The sequence below is a fragment of the Antedon mediterranea genome, chromosome 7, assembly GCF_964355755.1.
Source record: "Antedon mediterranea chromosome 7, ecAntMedi1.1, whole genome shotgun sequence".
NCBI classification, from domain to species: domain Eukaryota; kingdom Metazoa; phylum Echinodermata; class Crinoidea; order Comatulida; family Antedonidae; genus Antedon; species Antedon mediterranea.
The window spans coordinates 5,324,245-5,341,969 of record NC_092676.1 but is presented as its reverse complement, the minus strand read 5'-3'; the positions used below and the strand labels follow the sequence as shown (position 1 = coordinate 5,341,969).

General features: G+C 32.6%; 1 protein-coding gene across 1 annotated transcript in view; it reads left to right on the top strand.

Moving 5' to 3' along the window:
• The window catches only part of LOC140054918 (homeodomain-interacting protein kinase 1-like), a 66,937-nt gene that overhangs the window by 7,424 nt on the left and 41,788 nt on the right, over positions 1-17,725 (top strand). Inside the window, exon 2 of the mRNA XM_072100041.1 lies at positions 8,053-9,043. Within this exon, the coding sequence (XP_071956142.1) occupies positions 8,055-9,043 (989 nt within the window). The 5' untranslated portion in view covers positions 8,053-8,054. The remainder of the gene's footprint in view (positions 1-8,052; positions 9,044-17,725) is intronic.

The following is a 17,725-nucleotide window of genomic DNA, read 5'->3' as shown; positions in this document are numbered from 1 at the left end:
TATGTTTTGCATTCTTATATTTTAATGTTTAAACAAATGTTGAGGTCAACTTGCTGACATAAAATTCTGGCTCCTAATTTCAGTTTCTTTTGTTTTTCTTCATAGCATTATATTACTAGACACAATACACCCACCACATACAGTATCCATATTCAACATATTATTTAACCCAACCCATTTTAAGACCTTCCACAGGTCCATAGTTTCCCAATTCCAACACAGCACCCACCCAAAGTACTCTTGATACCTGAATGTACCATTTTTTACCCCACCTTAACTTGTTGATACCCTATACGTCTTTAAAAACAGCAACATCTCTATGGTTTTTTTACGATGTTCAGCCTCTGACAAACATGAAATTTGTAGAAAATTACTGTATAACTATACAGTCAGTAGGTGTTGAGATTTCACTATGTACAGTAGTATACTTTAGAATGGAATTTACCAAAGTTTTGCTTTTCTAATTTTTTAAACCAAAAATTATACTTGTGTATGTGATTATACTCAGTTTAATGTTTTGATTAAAGTGTGTGTGCGTAAGGTTTTTTGTTGGTGATAAAAGCAGAAAGCTTTATGTACCTAGCCTAAGCTGAGGTCAGCAGACTTGGAACCATATGGTGTACACAGATTATTAAATACACTTTCACAGTTATCATTGCTAATCAATTGGTGCCAATATGGATGACCTTAAAGAAATAATATTTAATTGATTTGATACATACACACTGCAATATTTTTCCTTTCATTTTCTACAATTTTAAATATACTGTAATTGAAAACTAATTTTGAAGCCTTTAAGTCGTCAAGCAGCTTGAGTCTTCCCATATTTACTGTAAGGATTACAAACAGTAGGTCCAATGTACTGTACATACACAAAATGCTAATGTGTACTTTACAGAACCTAGTGTACTAGATGAGTAGGGACTTATCCCGGTGTAGTACTGTAGTTCACTCACTAGGCTCACTGTGGTGGACGGATCACACAGAGCCTGAATATAATAGGCAGCACTGGCATGACATGACCTTTGAGGGAGAAGCTTGCAGTTGAAAAGTGTAGCATCCACTGTTTGTTTGTTTGTTTGTTTTTATTTCTTGCTCATATAAAAATAACAGTTGTACAGAAATATACATCAAAAGTTGCAGACTTAAAAAACAACAAAATCAGAACAAAGAAAAGAAACACGCAAATTCAGTCAAAAGACAAAAAAAAAAAAAAAAACAAGTAGGAGCAAATGATAACCCTCTAAGCCACAAGCAGTTTATTGTTGGAATAGCCCTGTACACAAACAAGTTGTTATTGAAATGCTCACATTTTTCTTGGAATTATTCAACTAATAATTCATTTTATACAGTAGTACTGTTTACTGTATAACATGCTTTACTGTACCTACAGACTAATGTCTACATTATACTGTTGTGTTTACGTCACTAATTTTAATGGTATTGGTAACCTTTTTATCTGTGATGGACCAATATTTGTCCACAAAGTGCAATAACAACTCTGTTTACTCTAGTCTGAGCAATGTAAATTTTTTTTGTTTTCTGGATCATGAGTTTGAATGTATTTACTGCTGCAATATAAAGCTGTTTATTATTAATGTCCATGCATGAAATGAGGCTTGATAAAAAAGAAATTTAGATTAATTTGTACAAGATTACCGTACAAGGCCAATCAGCTGCATTGGCAAGAGGTACCTGGACATTAAATAAAGACTTGCTGATACAGTAATTGCTGACATATTCATTATTGTTGAATGTATGTAAACAACAACACATTTTAATTTATTTTTTATTTTTTCATATCATAATTTATGCTAAAGTGAACAAATTATTGTGTTATTCTATAGGCTTTTATTTGAAAACATTTTTATATCATTCATTTTTATTTTACCATTATCTGATAGAGGTGTTTCATTAAATTTTATTTTATATATTTGAGTTTTAGCTGTCTTCACGGAGATTGGTTATTTTTAAAATACCAGAAACTCATTTAATATAGTTGCTGCAGATTTGATGAACATCTAGAGAATGAAGGATGAATAGATTTGTTTACGTATTAATAATTTGTTTATTGCGTTATTGCTGGCCTTGCTAAGTACAGTTTGCATCCCACTGGTGTGATCCTTGAATAAATGATGATAAATTACTCCAGCTTGCTTTGCATCAGAATAAATACCTCATTAAATTTAAATTTATCTTGTGTGTTTTAATAGATGCCCATGAGATATCACCTTTCCTAAAATATTAAAGTAATAATTAATTTAGATGTCCTTTTAAATGGAATGCAGAATTTATGTTAATGTTTGAGATAGCCACGAAGGACTTTGTTTTAAAACTAATTGCTCAATGGTTTGTGCTGAGTATCGTACATTTCTCGGAAACGACATAAGTACAGTTATGTTCATTGGCCAACGCAGATGCCTCGAGTTAGGATTTTGTCTACTCTACATACTGTAGTCTTACTAACTACTTTATAACTGTATAGCCAAGGTGGTTTCTATAAAACACTTTAATCTCCCCCCAAAATTAGACATTTGTGGGCCAGCCAATGGGGTATGATTTTTCCAGAATTCTGGTTTTTCCGAAAGCCTGTTTTCTAGTTTTCCTGAGTACATGAATAATCAAAGTGAGTACAGTAGTTTGTGCCTAACTTACCCGGATAAACCAATATTGACCTCTTCAAGAAAAATGATTAAATACACCATGATTGAACACCCCTATCGGTTAGTAGTATAATCCATAAACCTGTTCACACTTATAATTTCTTCAGACATGCAGTCATGGAGCAATACATGTTATTGTTAGGTCCTTGACAGAGTTAGAGTAAATGTGCCTGGATGATGAGCGAATTTGGGACCATTAGATTAGACTCGTAAAAAAATTCTTCTTTTGGGATAGTTGCAGAGTTCACTGTACAGTATTTTCTCTGTAGTAAACACTAAATTAACACTAGACTGGCAGTACATTTATCGCTTATTTTCAACTTGGCTTCAACTCACATTTTTCCCTGAATATAATACTGTACAGTTGGCCATACAGATAGTATTAAAACATACAGTGTTACCCTCATTTATTTCATGGGAAAGTGTCTTCTAAGTCTAGATTTCGCAATGGATTTTATCCAGCTGCACTGAATGCTTGTCAGTATACCGTACGAGAGTGAATTAGCACTTTGAATTGTAATTTGTTCTTTATTTATCTGATATATCTCAGAGCAAATATTTCTATTTTATATGAAAATGACAATAAATTGAAATAAGTTTCCACTGATGAATGAATGAATATTGCCTCCTTACCTGTCAGATCACTGAAGTTAAACTACGTTGGGCCTGGTTAGAACTTGGATGGGAGACCATCTGGGAATATCGGGTGCTGTAGATGGAGATGGGCTCCCGTTAGGCATTTGAAATCAGCACTGCTGACTCTTCTTATGGCAGCCCCTGCATCTAGTATCTGCTTCAGGCGTATTGGCCCATGCCTTTCCTATGGTCAAGGTGGGCACTGGACGAGAGAAGCCCTTGATCAATGTAAGGACCAATCAAGGTGCTTTAAACAGTCCTGGCTTTGTTTGTATCAAACCTGTTTAGTGGCGGTAATTATCGCTGTTTGTTTCGATTAAATAAAATAAAATTAAAAAAAATAAAATAAACCGACATAGGCCCAAAGGAGTGGTGTATTGTAGCAGTAGGACAGGAATACATATTTTTATTTCAAATGCTACAGAATTAATTATTAAAAGGTATATGATAATAATAATAATCCAATACGATTATTATAATATAAAAAGCTGTGATCCACTTGTTAGTCAACAGCTGTGCTTAGAGAAGCCGTTGCTGGCTATTAGGATCGGGTTGCAAACAAACGCAGTGTGGACACAGAAACAATAGATGTTTACTGATTTAAGTTGAGCAACTCATTGGTTTTGGATAAACGCCTACAGAGTCGTCGTGACATGGCACAGTGGGAGTTTTATTTAGTTTCAACGACGGCATGAGATTGACCTTTCCTACCTACCAGCGTTTTTCTTAGAAGTCAGTCAGCAGTGTTTTTCATTTTTATTAAGATGTCAAACACCAACAATTATAAATCAACTATACTACTGTGTATAGTGGTTTAAATAAAGCAATGTTATTATGTTTAATTTTTAGTTGCGAGGTAAAAAAGCAAAGAACATATTAATATTATACATTGTTTTTTAACCAGTTTAGTGGCATAGCCTACATCTACATCTTACCTCTAGAGCTCACTCCCAGTGCTCATCAAACCACCCAGGGTATACATACAGTACAAATAACTACTCATCCAAAATCAATGGAAAAATTCATGCAGCTCCAGAATTTTAAACGTTTTTTTTTAATTTGACCTTTACCCCGTAAAAATAATGGGTTTATTCATCGCTATAATTGAAACATTTAATATAGTGTACAGTAGAATAGAATGTAAAGAATAAAATATTTAATATTTTAAGTGAATTTGTTAAATTGTTAGATAAATAGTTAAATTGGCATTTAATTTTTATTTTAACCATATTTAATGAGGTGATCCATCCAGCATTTGCTGATCATTTGGGACCCTCAGAACAGATACAATATACAAAATACAATAAAAACAGAAAAGTAAAAACAAAAACAAAAACCAAAAAATAAAATTAATTACATAAGACTAAAAATCTGAATAAGAAAATGTGAAATATAGAAAATAATTGAAATGTTAAATTAAGCAAACATATATATTAATATATAATAAAAATTTAGATCTACAATTTTACAATTTAAATTCTGGAAAAGGATTATAGTTTTGAAACGCCATTATTATTTATATACAGTATTCCAGTTGGACGCATCTAGAACCTTGTTCTACGTATCTATTAGTAATTAACGTTTAAAAATGATGAATATCGTCGTCACATGTTTTGTTTGCAATCCCAGTGCTTACGCATTGCAATGATTATTTTCTGCTTGTTGCAGTGAAAACAACGGGATCAACAACCGTTAGTCGTCTAGCTGTTTGCCAGTAATCCCTGGAAAATATCACGCTTGACTGCACTCAGTAAAACTTGATTAGTATTGCACAATGTGCTTTATAACCTTGGTGCTAAGCTATATAACATAGGTCAGACCATTTGATACAGGGTAATTCCAATATTTATTATGCTATTGCTAGAGCATGGATAATATTTGTCGGCAGAATATACCACTTGCCATATGATTTTTATACTGCTTTTAATTTGACAAAAAAAAAAAAAATTGAAATTTGTGTTTACTTTAATTTGATTTGAATGAAATATGTTAGTCTGATTGTGATCCTTTGGCTGCCTCCCCAACCCCTTCCACAAACCTACCTAATCCTTTCAGTACCCTTTAAATAAGCTGAAATTAATTGTATTGTTCAAGACTGTAAAATGCTGTATTGTAAAGCTGTACTCTTTGGTCAATATGTTGTTTTGTGATTCATATCTCTTTCACTAATACTCGACCGACCGTCATATCCTTTTGGAAAGTTGTAGATTTGATAGCGAGTAATTGATAGGGCTCCGAATCGGCTGACCCAAGCTTATTAACATCATGTTTGTTCGTACTAAGAACATTTTAAGTTTTAATTTTAAATAGAGTTTTACCTTAATTCAAATGGATTGATAAGTCCATTATTTTAATGAATAATTATATCAATATATATTATATATATTATGAATATAAATTACTGAAAAAATTGAGAAGGCTGTGGGTATCAATGGCTGAGTCTCAATGACGATACAAAATAAAATAAGTAAAAAGCTAAATCAAAATGGTAAAACGGCCAGAAAAATTAGCAGAGATTTCAGGCAACATTTGCCCTTCATATTCATATTTATTTATTTCCCACTAAAAACTAAAAGAAATACAATAATACAAAAAGCATAAATTACATAAAAATAAAACAATTCATAGAAAAACGCAGGACACTATCCTGGCGGATTGTCAGAAAGCAAAAATATCGCTTTAGAAGACTTTCCTGGCAAAGTTACAGTAGGTTAAAAATTTAATAATCCGGTTACATAGAATTTATATTTAAAACAGAATCAAAATTTCTTTCATTGTAAATAACATGTCTGTGATATAGACCGGAATCTTATCCCACATCCGTGAAAATGAAATAAAAACAGAGTAAAAAAAAGCATTAGTACAAGACTTCTGGTCTGAAAACCAGTTTATCACTTCTACGTTCAACAGGTTTAGGTAGCAAAGCACCATCAATTTAGGAATATATTTTTCGGCAGTGTATGTAACAAAGCCAATTGCTACACAATACCACATTATGCCTTTATCAAAATTATTATTATTAGTAGTAGTTTGTTGAGGTCAATAAGCATATTTTGACTGACATTTAAAATTGTAAGATTTTTATAAGGGTGAAAAGTTCATATTTACGACTGAATGGTCCTTGAAGAAGAGCTCAAGGGACAGTAAGTTGTCAGTAAAATATCATAAACATGTCTATCAAATGTACATTATCACAGGCTTACAGTAGGCCTTGTTCGCACTGGGCTTGAAAAATGTATGTTTAATCAATAGGTTTAAACTCTACCAATTGTTAAATTTGACCATTGTTCGCACTAGGCAAGTCAGTTTATTTAGACCAAATTACTGTACTGTAAAGTTCAGTATGATCAAGACTTTTGTAGGTTTGTAATTGGTTAAAAGTCCTTTCACACTTGCGTGATTCGGCCCAGGGCGATCTAACTACGGTCAATTCAAAATTATTGTTTGGTCATAATAGAATTTCAGGTGGTTTTAATAGACCGTTCAAATACTTATTTTGAACTGTTTCAAGTCTTGGTATTTAGTTGAGGTTCTTAACATCGCATTTATCCCATTATTTTCTTCCTACATAGACAAAGTAGTTAATCAAGTATTCATGCGAGTTTCTTAATAGTTAAAGCCTGTTTTCCACTTGGTAAATTTATTTGCGCGAATCAATGTGCATGCGTATTTATGTTTTCATTATTTTTTACGCCGTGGAAAAAATTAAGTCTTATTTTCTTATTTATTTTGTCATGTAGTTTTTGTTAACAAAGAAGAAATACTATATTAAATAAAGTGTTAATTAGCTTTCTTATTAGCAAAGAACAAATGCTGGTTAACGTTGGGTGTGGCCGACCACTCCCTTTACACATAACACTGCACCCTGCATAAATCTTAAAAGACTTGCTTTTAATTTTATCCAAAATAAGCTTGCAAACTTTTAAATTGGACATTTAAAAAGTACTGACCACAGCTGACTGGACATTCTACAATGTTCAACCTTTTTTTGATTACCTTCACAAAGCAAAACCTATGGATGTTTCACAGAATATTTAAAGTATTTAAAAGGATCATGCCAACATCATTCTACTGCTTTAAATTGCGCAATTTTCTCTGCACAATCTACAGTACTATTTTAGTTTGTTTACAATGAGGCAACAGTTGTGAGGCAAAAGCTGGTTTAAATTGCATCACAGAAGAAAACCCCATCATTGCATAAACAGGTGAAAAGTAAACATCATAGAGTAACTGCAGTAGACCACATGTTTGATGTGGTCCCTATTCTTTCTTTCACTCTTTGTTTTATTTTCATGAAAGGAATCATTATTGATTTTATGCTATATTATTTAGAATTTGACATTTTATTTTATGTTATTTTTTATTATAATATGATTATTTTTCATTGTGTTTATTTTCATGACATGGATGATATTTTATTAATATTAATTGATTGCATTTGCATGAGTAAGTGTATTTGATCACAGAACACAGATGGTGAATCACCAACATAGATGACAATTTTATGTTGATTTGTTTTTACTAATAAATCTGTAGACATTTTTAAGCTACATTCTAGATATTTAAAAACATGTAAGTGTTGAGATTCTGATAGTCTATTTCGTGCCTAGCTTACCTGGATAAACCAGTAATAGCCCATGCTCTCCAGAGGGAGGGATTAGATACGAAAAGTTAAAGTACTCCTCCACCATAATGGAATAATCTTCAAATATTATCATGTTATGTTATTTATATATTTTTCTTTCCCTTTCAGTTATGTCGGCCCACGTCAATGCAAATTTTGCCTCGCTAAGTAGTGCCTTTTCTTCTATAAAGAATGCGCACGTCAACAACGGAAACCTATTAAATAACAATGACGTAATTGAAACAGATAATTCAAAAAATGGTGCAACGACAACGAGTGAACTACGGACGGTACCGATCAATGTAACGAACATTGATAACTGGTCACGAACTAACGGTCACAATGCACAAAATGTAATTAGAGCGTCAACGATAGGATTATTAGACACGTATCAAAAATGTGGTTTAAAACGAAAAAGCGAGGAGTTGGATAACCATCAAAGGAGACGGACAGAAAAGGTGCATGCGAAGCAGTATCATGCAAGTAGTATAAATAGTACCGCGACGACGTCAACAGCGACGACGACCAAAACAACGTCTAAAAAGAGTTCTAGTAGCGATGGAGATTACCAACTTGTTCAGCACGAGGTGTTAACATCATTAACGAATCGTTACGAAGTTTTAGAATTTCTTGGGAGGGGGACGTTCGGGCAGGTTGTTAAGTGTTGGAAGCGTGGCACAAACGAGATTGTGGCAATAAAAATTTTAAAGAACCACCCATCATACGCGAGACAGGGTCAGATTGAAGTGAATATATTAGCACGGTTGAGTGCGGAAAACGCGGATGAATATAATTTTGTACGTGCGTACGAGTGTTTTCAACATAAAACGCACACATGTTTAGTGTTCGAGCTTCTGGAACAGAATTTGTACGATTATTTGAAGCATAGTAAGTTTAGCCCACTGCCACTTAAGTACATAAGACCAGTGACTCAGCAAGTGTTAGTCGCATTACTCAAATTGAAAAGCCTTGGTCTGATACACGCTGATTTAAAACCGGAAAATATTATGCTTGTGGACCCTGTGCGCCAACCATACCGTGTTAAAGTTATTGATTTTGGTTCTGCGAGTCACGTGTCCAAAGCAGTTTGTTCAACATACTTGCAGTCACGTTACTATAGGTAAGTCTATCGCTATTTTTGTTTTTTGTTCAAAACTGTGGTCCGATTCATATTAATTTTAGCATTTAAGTATAGTACCACTACCCTATCACTTGACAATACATTACAACATTTACTGTACTTTCAAATGGAAGAACTGTTTTCTAAGGCGTGGTTCCCACTAGAACGCAATGCAGCGACGTATACCGCAAAGTGTTGTATTGCGTAATCACAAGTGGGAACTGACGACGCAACAAGTGTTGCAAACATTGCAGGTTGGATTTCACGCAGGCGGGGGCTAACACAATTATTAGAAATGACTGGCTCGTTGCGTAGATTGCTTTACGTTTCGTCCCTAGTGGGAACCAAGCTTTAAGGCCAACTCGGACAGCATTGTACAACAAGAAAATTATACCAATTTGTTTTCCCGACGACATAAAACAACGACCAACGTCGGGATTCAAATCTGACAGCACCAACGAATCAAGACGTTTCGTCAGGTCTGGTATGATTCTGTCTGAGATGGTCTTTACAATACAATAATTTACCTACCAAAAATAGCAATAGCATGTTTTATTTATTTTGTATATTAACAAAAACATGATAAAAACTATGGTGTAAGTATATGATCTGAAAAAATTATTTAAAACAATTCTTTTAAGATCTTAAGTTTAATGTTTGATCTTGTTTTAAATACAATTTATTATACTTTTTAATTATTCAATGTTAATTTAAAACAAATTTATAGATTAAAAGCTTTTGACTCCCCCTGTTGCATATTGCACAATTGAATTGACCATTCATAAAAGCTTCAGAATTTTCAATGAGTGATTACATAATTGAAAGCATGGTGATTACATCATCACAATTGGTAGCTTCCTACCTGAACAATAGATTAAATCTACTAGTACTTTTACAATAATGGCCTAAAGTACTGTACTAACAGTACACATACAGTTCTAGGGATTCAGTTGAGGTGGGATTCAGTTGAATTGGTACTTTAAATACAATGTGTACTGTATTTTCGAATATTTAAAGAATTGCTTTTAGTAGCAATTTTATCAAAGCACTTTAAATTCATTAAAAAAAGTGTATTTATATTAATGCACCAAACCAAACATTATTTTCTCACTCTCGTAAAAGGTCCCTCCATTATAGGCTGCCACCAAATGGCACTCATTTGTCAGGGTTTGGCACCAGGGTAACCCTTTCTCTAATACAGTACTCTTTACTTACAGTAAGATACACTGGATTCTTTCAAGTGCACAGAAACCAGATGTGTAAACTGGTTTCTAACTCCCTTTTCCAGACTTGTTTTACCATCATACTGTAACTACTGTATGTTCGAGGTTCATGATAAAATAAAAAATAGAGGCATAACAATACAATACAGAAGTCCAATTTAATTTGTAAAAGTCTGTCAAGTTGTCTGAAAAAATCTTATTGCGATACAAATTTTAGAATCGCATTTAAATTCATGATGATATTTTTTCAAGGAAAAGTACCTTTGTATGTTTTGAATACTTAAATCCAACTGTATTGCAAAGTATTCACATACGGTATTATTGAGAAAGAATTTTCTTTGACCCTTTGTGACCTTGTTCTGACCCTACCTGCGACCCACATGACATTTTTAAATCATCAGTCTACGAACATGCAAGATTAATTAGCCATTCTGGAGACATGCTCTGTTCGCTTAACGTATGAACGTTTAATGCAAGATTGATCTATCTTAATAAATTCTGTCAGACAGTAAATGAATAATTCATTGATTCGTGGAGTTACTCTACGTTTATTCAAATAAACACAATTTATGTATTAACAATAAATAACATTAAATTAATTTAGGGATCATGTCAAAATTATTTTCTACTGCAGTAAGTTTGTTTACTTTTTAACCGTCTGAATAATTATTTAAGGCATGCTTTCAATAATGTTTAAAAATAATTGTCTCATAAACTTCTAAATTGTTCAAAGGGTATCAAATAGCAAATTAAAAATTAAAAAGCATTTGTATACAATTCTTTATGTTAAACCATTAATTAATGAATGAAAGTAATAAATATATATTAAAAAGTGCTAAATTACAGTAAATTAATCCTTAATTAGCCAAATTTGGTACTGTATTTGCTAAGTATGCTGCTCCTGCTGCTATTTAATTTTTCATATACCGTATATGTGGTTAATATTTTAGATACCAAATTTTAAATAAAACTATCATTATTTATTACAATTCTGTTAATATTTCTCTTCATATCCTCCTCCCCTTTCATCCCTCCAGTCCATCCCTTCTTTTTAAAATATTGTATACATTAAAAATAAAATTTGAGTCATATTGTTTTTATTCAACCATTGAATTCATCTAAATATAGATTTTGTATGGTGAGTCATAGTATAGAATCTATGGCAGTTTTCGATACTACTCAGGGAAAAATTTCATCTTAAAATTTTGTTTAGCAATATTGCTAATAAAACTGATTTTTTAGTCGAGAAACATAGTTTTCTATAGTATATTTTGCTACACAATTGTAGAAATGTGCAGCAAGAAGGTTGTTTTGTATAGCTTTTTGCTATGCTACACTGGCGAAATTATTCCCTGCTACTGTATGATAATATGTATAAGAAACTTTAAGAATTATACTTTAGTACAAGTTTAGTAATGTTGATAAAGAAATGAGCAATGTTTAATGGTACCCAGGGCTTAACACTTCCTTGTTTTAATCTACTATTATAATAAAAGCAAACCTACAAGTTGTGAAAGATTTAATTGAAAGTAAATTAAAAACCCAACCAGCAAGTACCATTATAAACCTACATGTACACTGTAGACTAAAGCTCTGTCTACACTATATGTGACAACAAAATGTGATGTGTCCATATATGGACATGATGTCATATTATCACTAACATATTTGGGCATATCACTACCATATTTGGGCACATCACACTTTTTTTTGTCAAACTAGTTTGATAGTGTAGGCAGAGCTTTATAAAATAGCAGAGTCCTAACTAAAATAGCCACATAAAATTATCTGCATCCGTGTCTTAACAAAAACCGTGCAATAGTACGTTGCCAATGCATACATAAAACAAACTAATTAACTTTGAACTATAACAGTGATCAAATGAAACATTTTCATGTTAAAAAGTTGATTTATTTTGTAGCCAAGACTACCAACAGGACATTACAAAAAGGACACATTGTCTACTGTTTGTCTATTTACACTGGACTTTTAAACATAGCTCTAAATAATTGAATAGTCCACAATTTATCTTGCACAATAGACCTTCCCTCAATGTATAGATCCAGTTCAAAAGAAATCAATATATTCACGTAAACAGTGTGTCCAGGTAAGCTGGACTGTATTAAACAATCAAGAACTTTACAACTTCAGGAGCGCTACTCTTTGTACCCATTTTACGAGGGTACTATTATCAATAATACAACACATGAAAATCAGATTGGAAAATTAAGTATTTTTGGGGAGTGGGGGGGGGGGGGGGGGGTGGTTTACAGTAAACCTAACTCAAAATTTAAATCTAGTTCTGTGGGTTGTCTCAAATCAAATACAATACTCCCTACTATTTGTGTATAGGTACTGTAGATTCAGATCCAGTACCTTGTTTCTAAGTTATCAACCTACAGTACCTCCTAAACTTCACCCAGTCTATTTGGTGCCTACTACTACTGTATCTTGCCTGGATAAACTAATAATAGCCTACACTATTCTCCGCGGAAAGTGAGATATAACTTGAAAAAAGGGAAAATACACCCCTGTCAATAAATGGTATAGTCCAACAACATCTTTATTAAGTGAAATTTGTTTTAAAATGATACTGATATACAGTAACTTTCAATCACAATAACCTACTACAGGGCTCGAAATTTACTTTTTTTTCGACAAGCAAACTTTGCTAGTTGTAAAAAAATTAACTAGCAAAATCAGCAGCATAACTAGCAATCACAATTTTTTTCGGTAAAACAGTTAAATTCTACACAAATCTGAATTTATTTAGGTGTAGACCTAGGCCTAGCTTTTAGGTGTAGGCCTAGCTAGCTAGGCAAAGCTGTAGTAGTAGTAGTAGTACCCTTTTTAGCCAGATTAAAAAAAGATCAAGACATGCTTTCATGCTAGCCAAATCAAGGGCGTTTCGGCCTATGGACGATTCGTCCCGAGATGTTTCGACCAACTTTTTTTTAGGTCGAAACATCAAACTTTTAAAATTTGAAGCGGAACAAAATTGACTAAGCCTATGTATAAAATATTATTGCCGATGACAAAACTGAGTTTTATATTGTTTATATCCAGACGTAATTAAAACATTAAATTTAATTGCCACTGAGCGAAATTGGTAGGCCCTAACTAATCCGTCCAAGCTACGCCCGCCTCACTCCGCCGTCTCTCGCGCTCCACTCGTCTCTATCCAGGAAATTCCCTATCGCACGAGAGGCATGATGTTGGAATAACAGTGGGCTGATCAATAGTTTGAAAACAGCTTACGGCATTTATTCAACGTATTCTTTTTTGGTGAATCCTTTGCCCATTGCTGTGTAAATCAGTAATTAAAGTTGTGATGCGATAGTGTGTGTAATTTAATTCCACAGGTAAACAATAGGCATAAGAAAATCCATCGCACAAACAACAGGACCTCGTTGTGTGCCGAGGAGACGTTCTTCTCGAGCGCGAGATCATAAACAAAATTGGAAGAGTCCATTAAGTGGGGGTGGGGGGGGGGGTTTACTATTTACGAATCTATTAAATACGCGCTTCGACCACTGTGTAGGCAAAATATTTATTTCGTTAAATCCCTAAATTGATAATCGCGTATTCTGTAATTACGTGACTGATGATGTAATCCTTAGCGACGTACTAAATGCACATGGGTGTTTCCATAAATAAAGGGGCCAAGGTGTGACATTAGGGTCAGAATTTCAAAGTGTGACATTCTAAGTCTAATAATCAATTCTAAATAGTATATCATGTACTTGAACTAAAAAAAAGAAGCAAAATACACATTAAATCTGTTGTCTCTATGTAACAGCATTTATATAGTATCAACATGCATAGCAAATTTCACGTGTAACGGAGACACCAAAATCACATTATCTACCCCTCTTATAAGTTATTATTAATAACCTAAAACTGTTTAAATTGGATTTTTAAATAGCTTTTAGGAACATCTTCAATGCAGAAAAATATTATTTAAATCACACCTTTTCAAATTTAAAAAATAGCTTATGAAATAATTATGCAAAGCCGTTAAAGTTGACTTAATTTCTATATAAAAGATTTGTAAAGTCACTGCTGTTTAAAAATTACATGTAAACAATACAGAAATGAACAGAATATACCTCAAGTATATACATTTACTAGCAACAAGTCAAATCAGGATCATACCTCCATGTGGAAATAAAACAATATGGTTCATGAAATATAAATGGAAGATTTCACGTGTAACGGAGACACCAAATGTTCACTTTAACTCGTCACAATGTTTTATGAAATGGTTTTGATATGCAGCCATTTTTAAAGTGTAACAAATGTGGTTACTACTGCATACAATTGATAAACTGGTAAAAATAGTATATCAAATACTATCTTTTAATCAATAAAACAATATAATTCATGCAATAAAAAATTGAAGTTTTCACGTGTAACAGAGACACCAAATAGTTCACTTAAATAAGTCAACAAGAACTACTACATTATTTTTAAAGTGTGACAACTGTAATTACTACTGCACACAACAAACTGCTAAAATATACTATTAATAGTCATTTACAGTAAAATCATTGAGAATACATTTGGATATACTTCGCATTAACACTCTTGTTCAATCATTAAAACGTATAATCTATATAAATTTACGTGAGGGAAAAATTTGGTAAATCGCGCATTACTTCTAAAATGTTTACTCAATGGTATATAAAGTTGGTTCGTACTTTCAGTGCTGATTTTAACCACCTGATGTAACCCTGTTTAATAATTTAATTTCAGTTATGTAAATTTTTTTTACGCTGAAATTACTGTATATTCGAGAACAGTCTGTGGGCTGATGTTTCTTTGGTTGGTCTTTTTGTTGATGCGGCATCTCTATTTTTGGGGTTAAATGCAGTTCTCAATTGGAACGGTAACATTGTTGATAAACTGCTGATCTGTATAGATGAAAAAAATGACAATGAAACATTAGATTTGCCCATCTGGGTTAAATTTGATTCATCATCATATAGAAATATAAAGTATATAATTAAGTATTTTTAATATAAATTATACCAATTTAAATAAAAATAAATATATCTATTATTATTATAAAATATGTTAGGCCTACTATACTAAAGAAAGTGTTTTCTTATCTTATGTTGATGGATTATAATATTTATTATTATTAATTATAAAACAATAAATGAACACTGTATATATTTGTCTTTCTTGAGTTATGCTCATAAATTGATTTGACTAAAACTATTGCTTTCTTTTCAGATTATTAGTTTAAAATATTAATTTTATTCATCAAATATTTATTATTATCATTTTATTATTATAATAAAATTAATATGTTACTGATAATTTTGTCTTAGTTATACTGGGTATAAATGTTTTTTACGTATTATTTTTAAATGTTGTAAAATGTCTGTTGACTTTATTTCTCATTCTTTTATAATTGTTTTTAAACCACATCGGGAAAACAGTAGACTAGTTATAATGTTGAAGTCTATGGAATATATTTAAAACGAAGAGTAAATAAAGGTTCCCCATTAAACTAAGCGCGATCTCTTTGTAGGGAGCCGACGAAGCAAGCGTGTGGGTTTTGGCCAACAAAATAAAGGTTCACCGAACCATGACCGAAATAATACCAGTCACCCAATTTGAGCACCAGGAGTCGCCGAGCCAGCAATCACGTTGGTTTTCAATAAAAATTAAAAAATAAAGGTCCATCAAACTGAACAGCTAAAAATAAACGCGATCTCAATTTGGAGGAGAATTTTATTAGCCAAGCACGTGGTGTTTCGGAAAACCCTATTAATAATCATCGTACATGGAGTATATACACTCTCGCTGTAGAAATACCGCCGGAGTCGCCGAGTCAGCTAAAAAATAAACGCGATCTCAATGTGGAGGAGAGCTCATTAGCCAAGCACGTGATATTTCGGAAAACCCTTAATAATTATCGTACAGACCTGTAGAAATACCAGTCACCCCTTTCAGCTTCGGAGTCGCCGAGCCAGCTAAAAATAAACTTATCGCAATGTGGAGCAGAGTTCATTGCCCAAGCACGTGGTAATACTATCCTATTACTATTAGGAGAACCTATTGTTCTTTGTTGTTTTGATTTGATTTCGTTCATAATAAATTGTTATCCACAGCCTTGCGTTTATATTATATGTAATTGTTTTTATCAATTTAAATAAAGTTATTAATTATTATTAAATTTATAAAACCTTAGTATATCTTCCGTAGATTGTAATTGAAACAAGTTAAATATTCCCTACACATCAAGTGAAATCGCCCAAATATGATAGGCGCGCATACGCGACAACCAAGTTGCTTGGACTCGCTCACTATAGTGGAGGGTATTTTAAATGTATATTATAGTAAACATTTAATTCATATTTTATCTTGTCGAATAGCAACGTTAAATAAATAAACAAAATTATGTACTAATATTACACATTATTTTGTGTAATATGTTTTTTATTATAACTGAAATGAACCAAATACAATTCTTTTTTTTCCTACTGTAACAAATAGAATAGTCAAAACCGACGAATTTGTTTTTATTCTGAAAGTGGTTGTAAACTATGGACTTTTATCCCTATTTCTTGTGACAATAATTAAATAACTTTTTATTTTTCTGTGTCATATAGAAGCAATAACCAAATAGCAAACACATAATGTAAAATTTAAAGATTTTATGGTAACTAATTGCTAATTATTTGCAAAATACTACACCAGTATAAGGTCTAGTACACTACGTAACAAGACACGGCGTATCTTCTACGATGTTACGCTGTAACCTGCCTAGTGGAAAATGTTTTGCAATTTTGCTCATTAATTTGTTAAATATTAATCAATTATAGACATATCTGTTCATTGGGTATACATTATGAAGCTGATATGAGATAAACAACATTCCTACCACATTAAAACAAATATCAACTATATAGTATCAACAAACTACCAACGTAACCGTGTCTCATTGTGTATACGACACTCAGTTTTTGACTATGATGTTGACGTTAGAGTACGAAGATAGTTTTGGCGTTTAATTTTCTTGTATTTTTCATTATAACCCACTATTTTCTAAATTCTAAAAACTAACAAAATAAAAATACACAAAACTTACATGCAATGAAGCGCGTATAAGTTATTTACAACGTAACAGTTGAAACAACGTAACAGAGGGACACGAAAAGTCTCTACCGCTGTAACTCGAAATTAACGCGGATCCTAGCGATGATTTTTTTGCCGAGACTTTAGTTCGCCTGCTTCTTGAATCACGTGACCTTCAACTTCAGAAATAGCTCTCGCGGCGTTCACCACCGATGGTCTATGAATAACTACGTAACGAATATACGAGACACGAAATGTTCTAAAAAAATAGTTTTTCGTCTGTAACTGACTAAATAAAATCGCCATTTTGTAGAACATTGTGTAAGGTAAATTTCAGTGATCTGTTGTAGTGAATGTAATTCGATTTTCG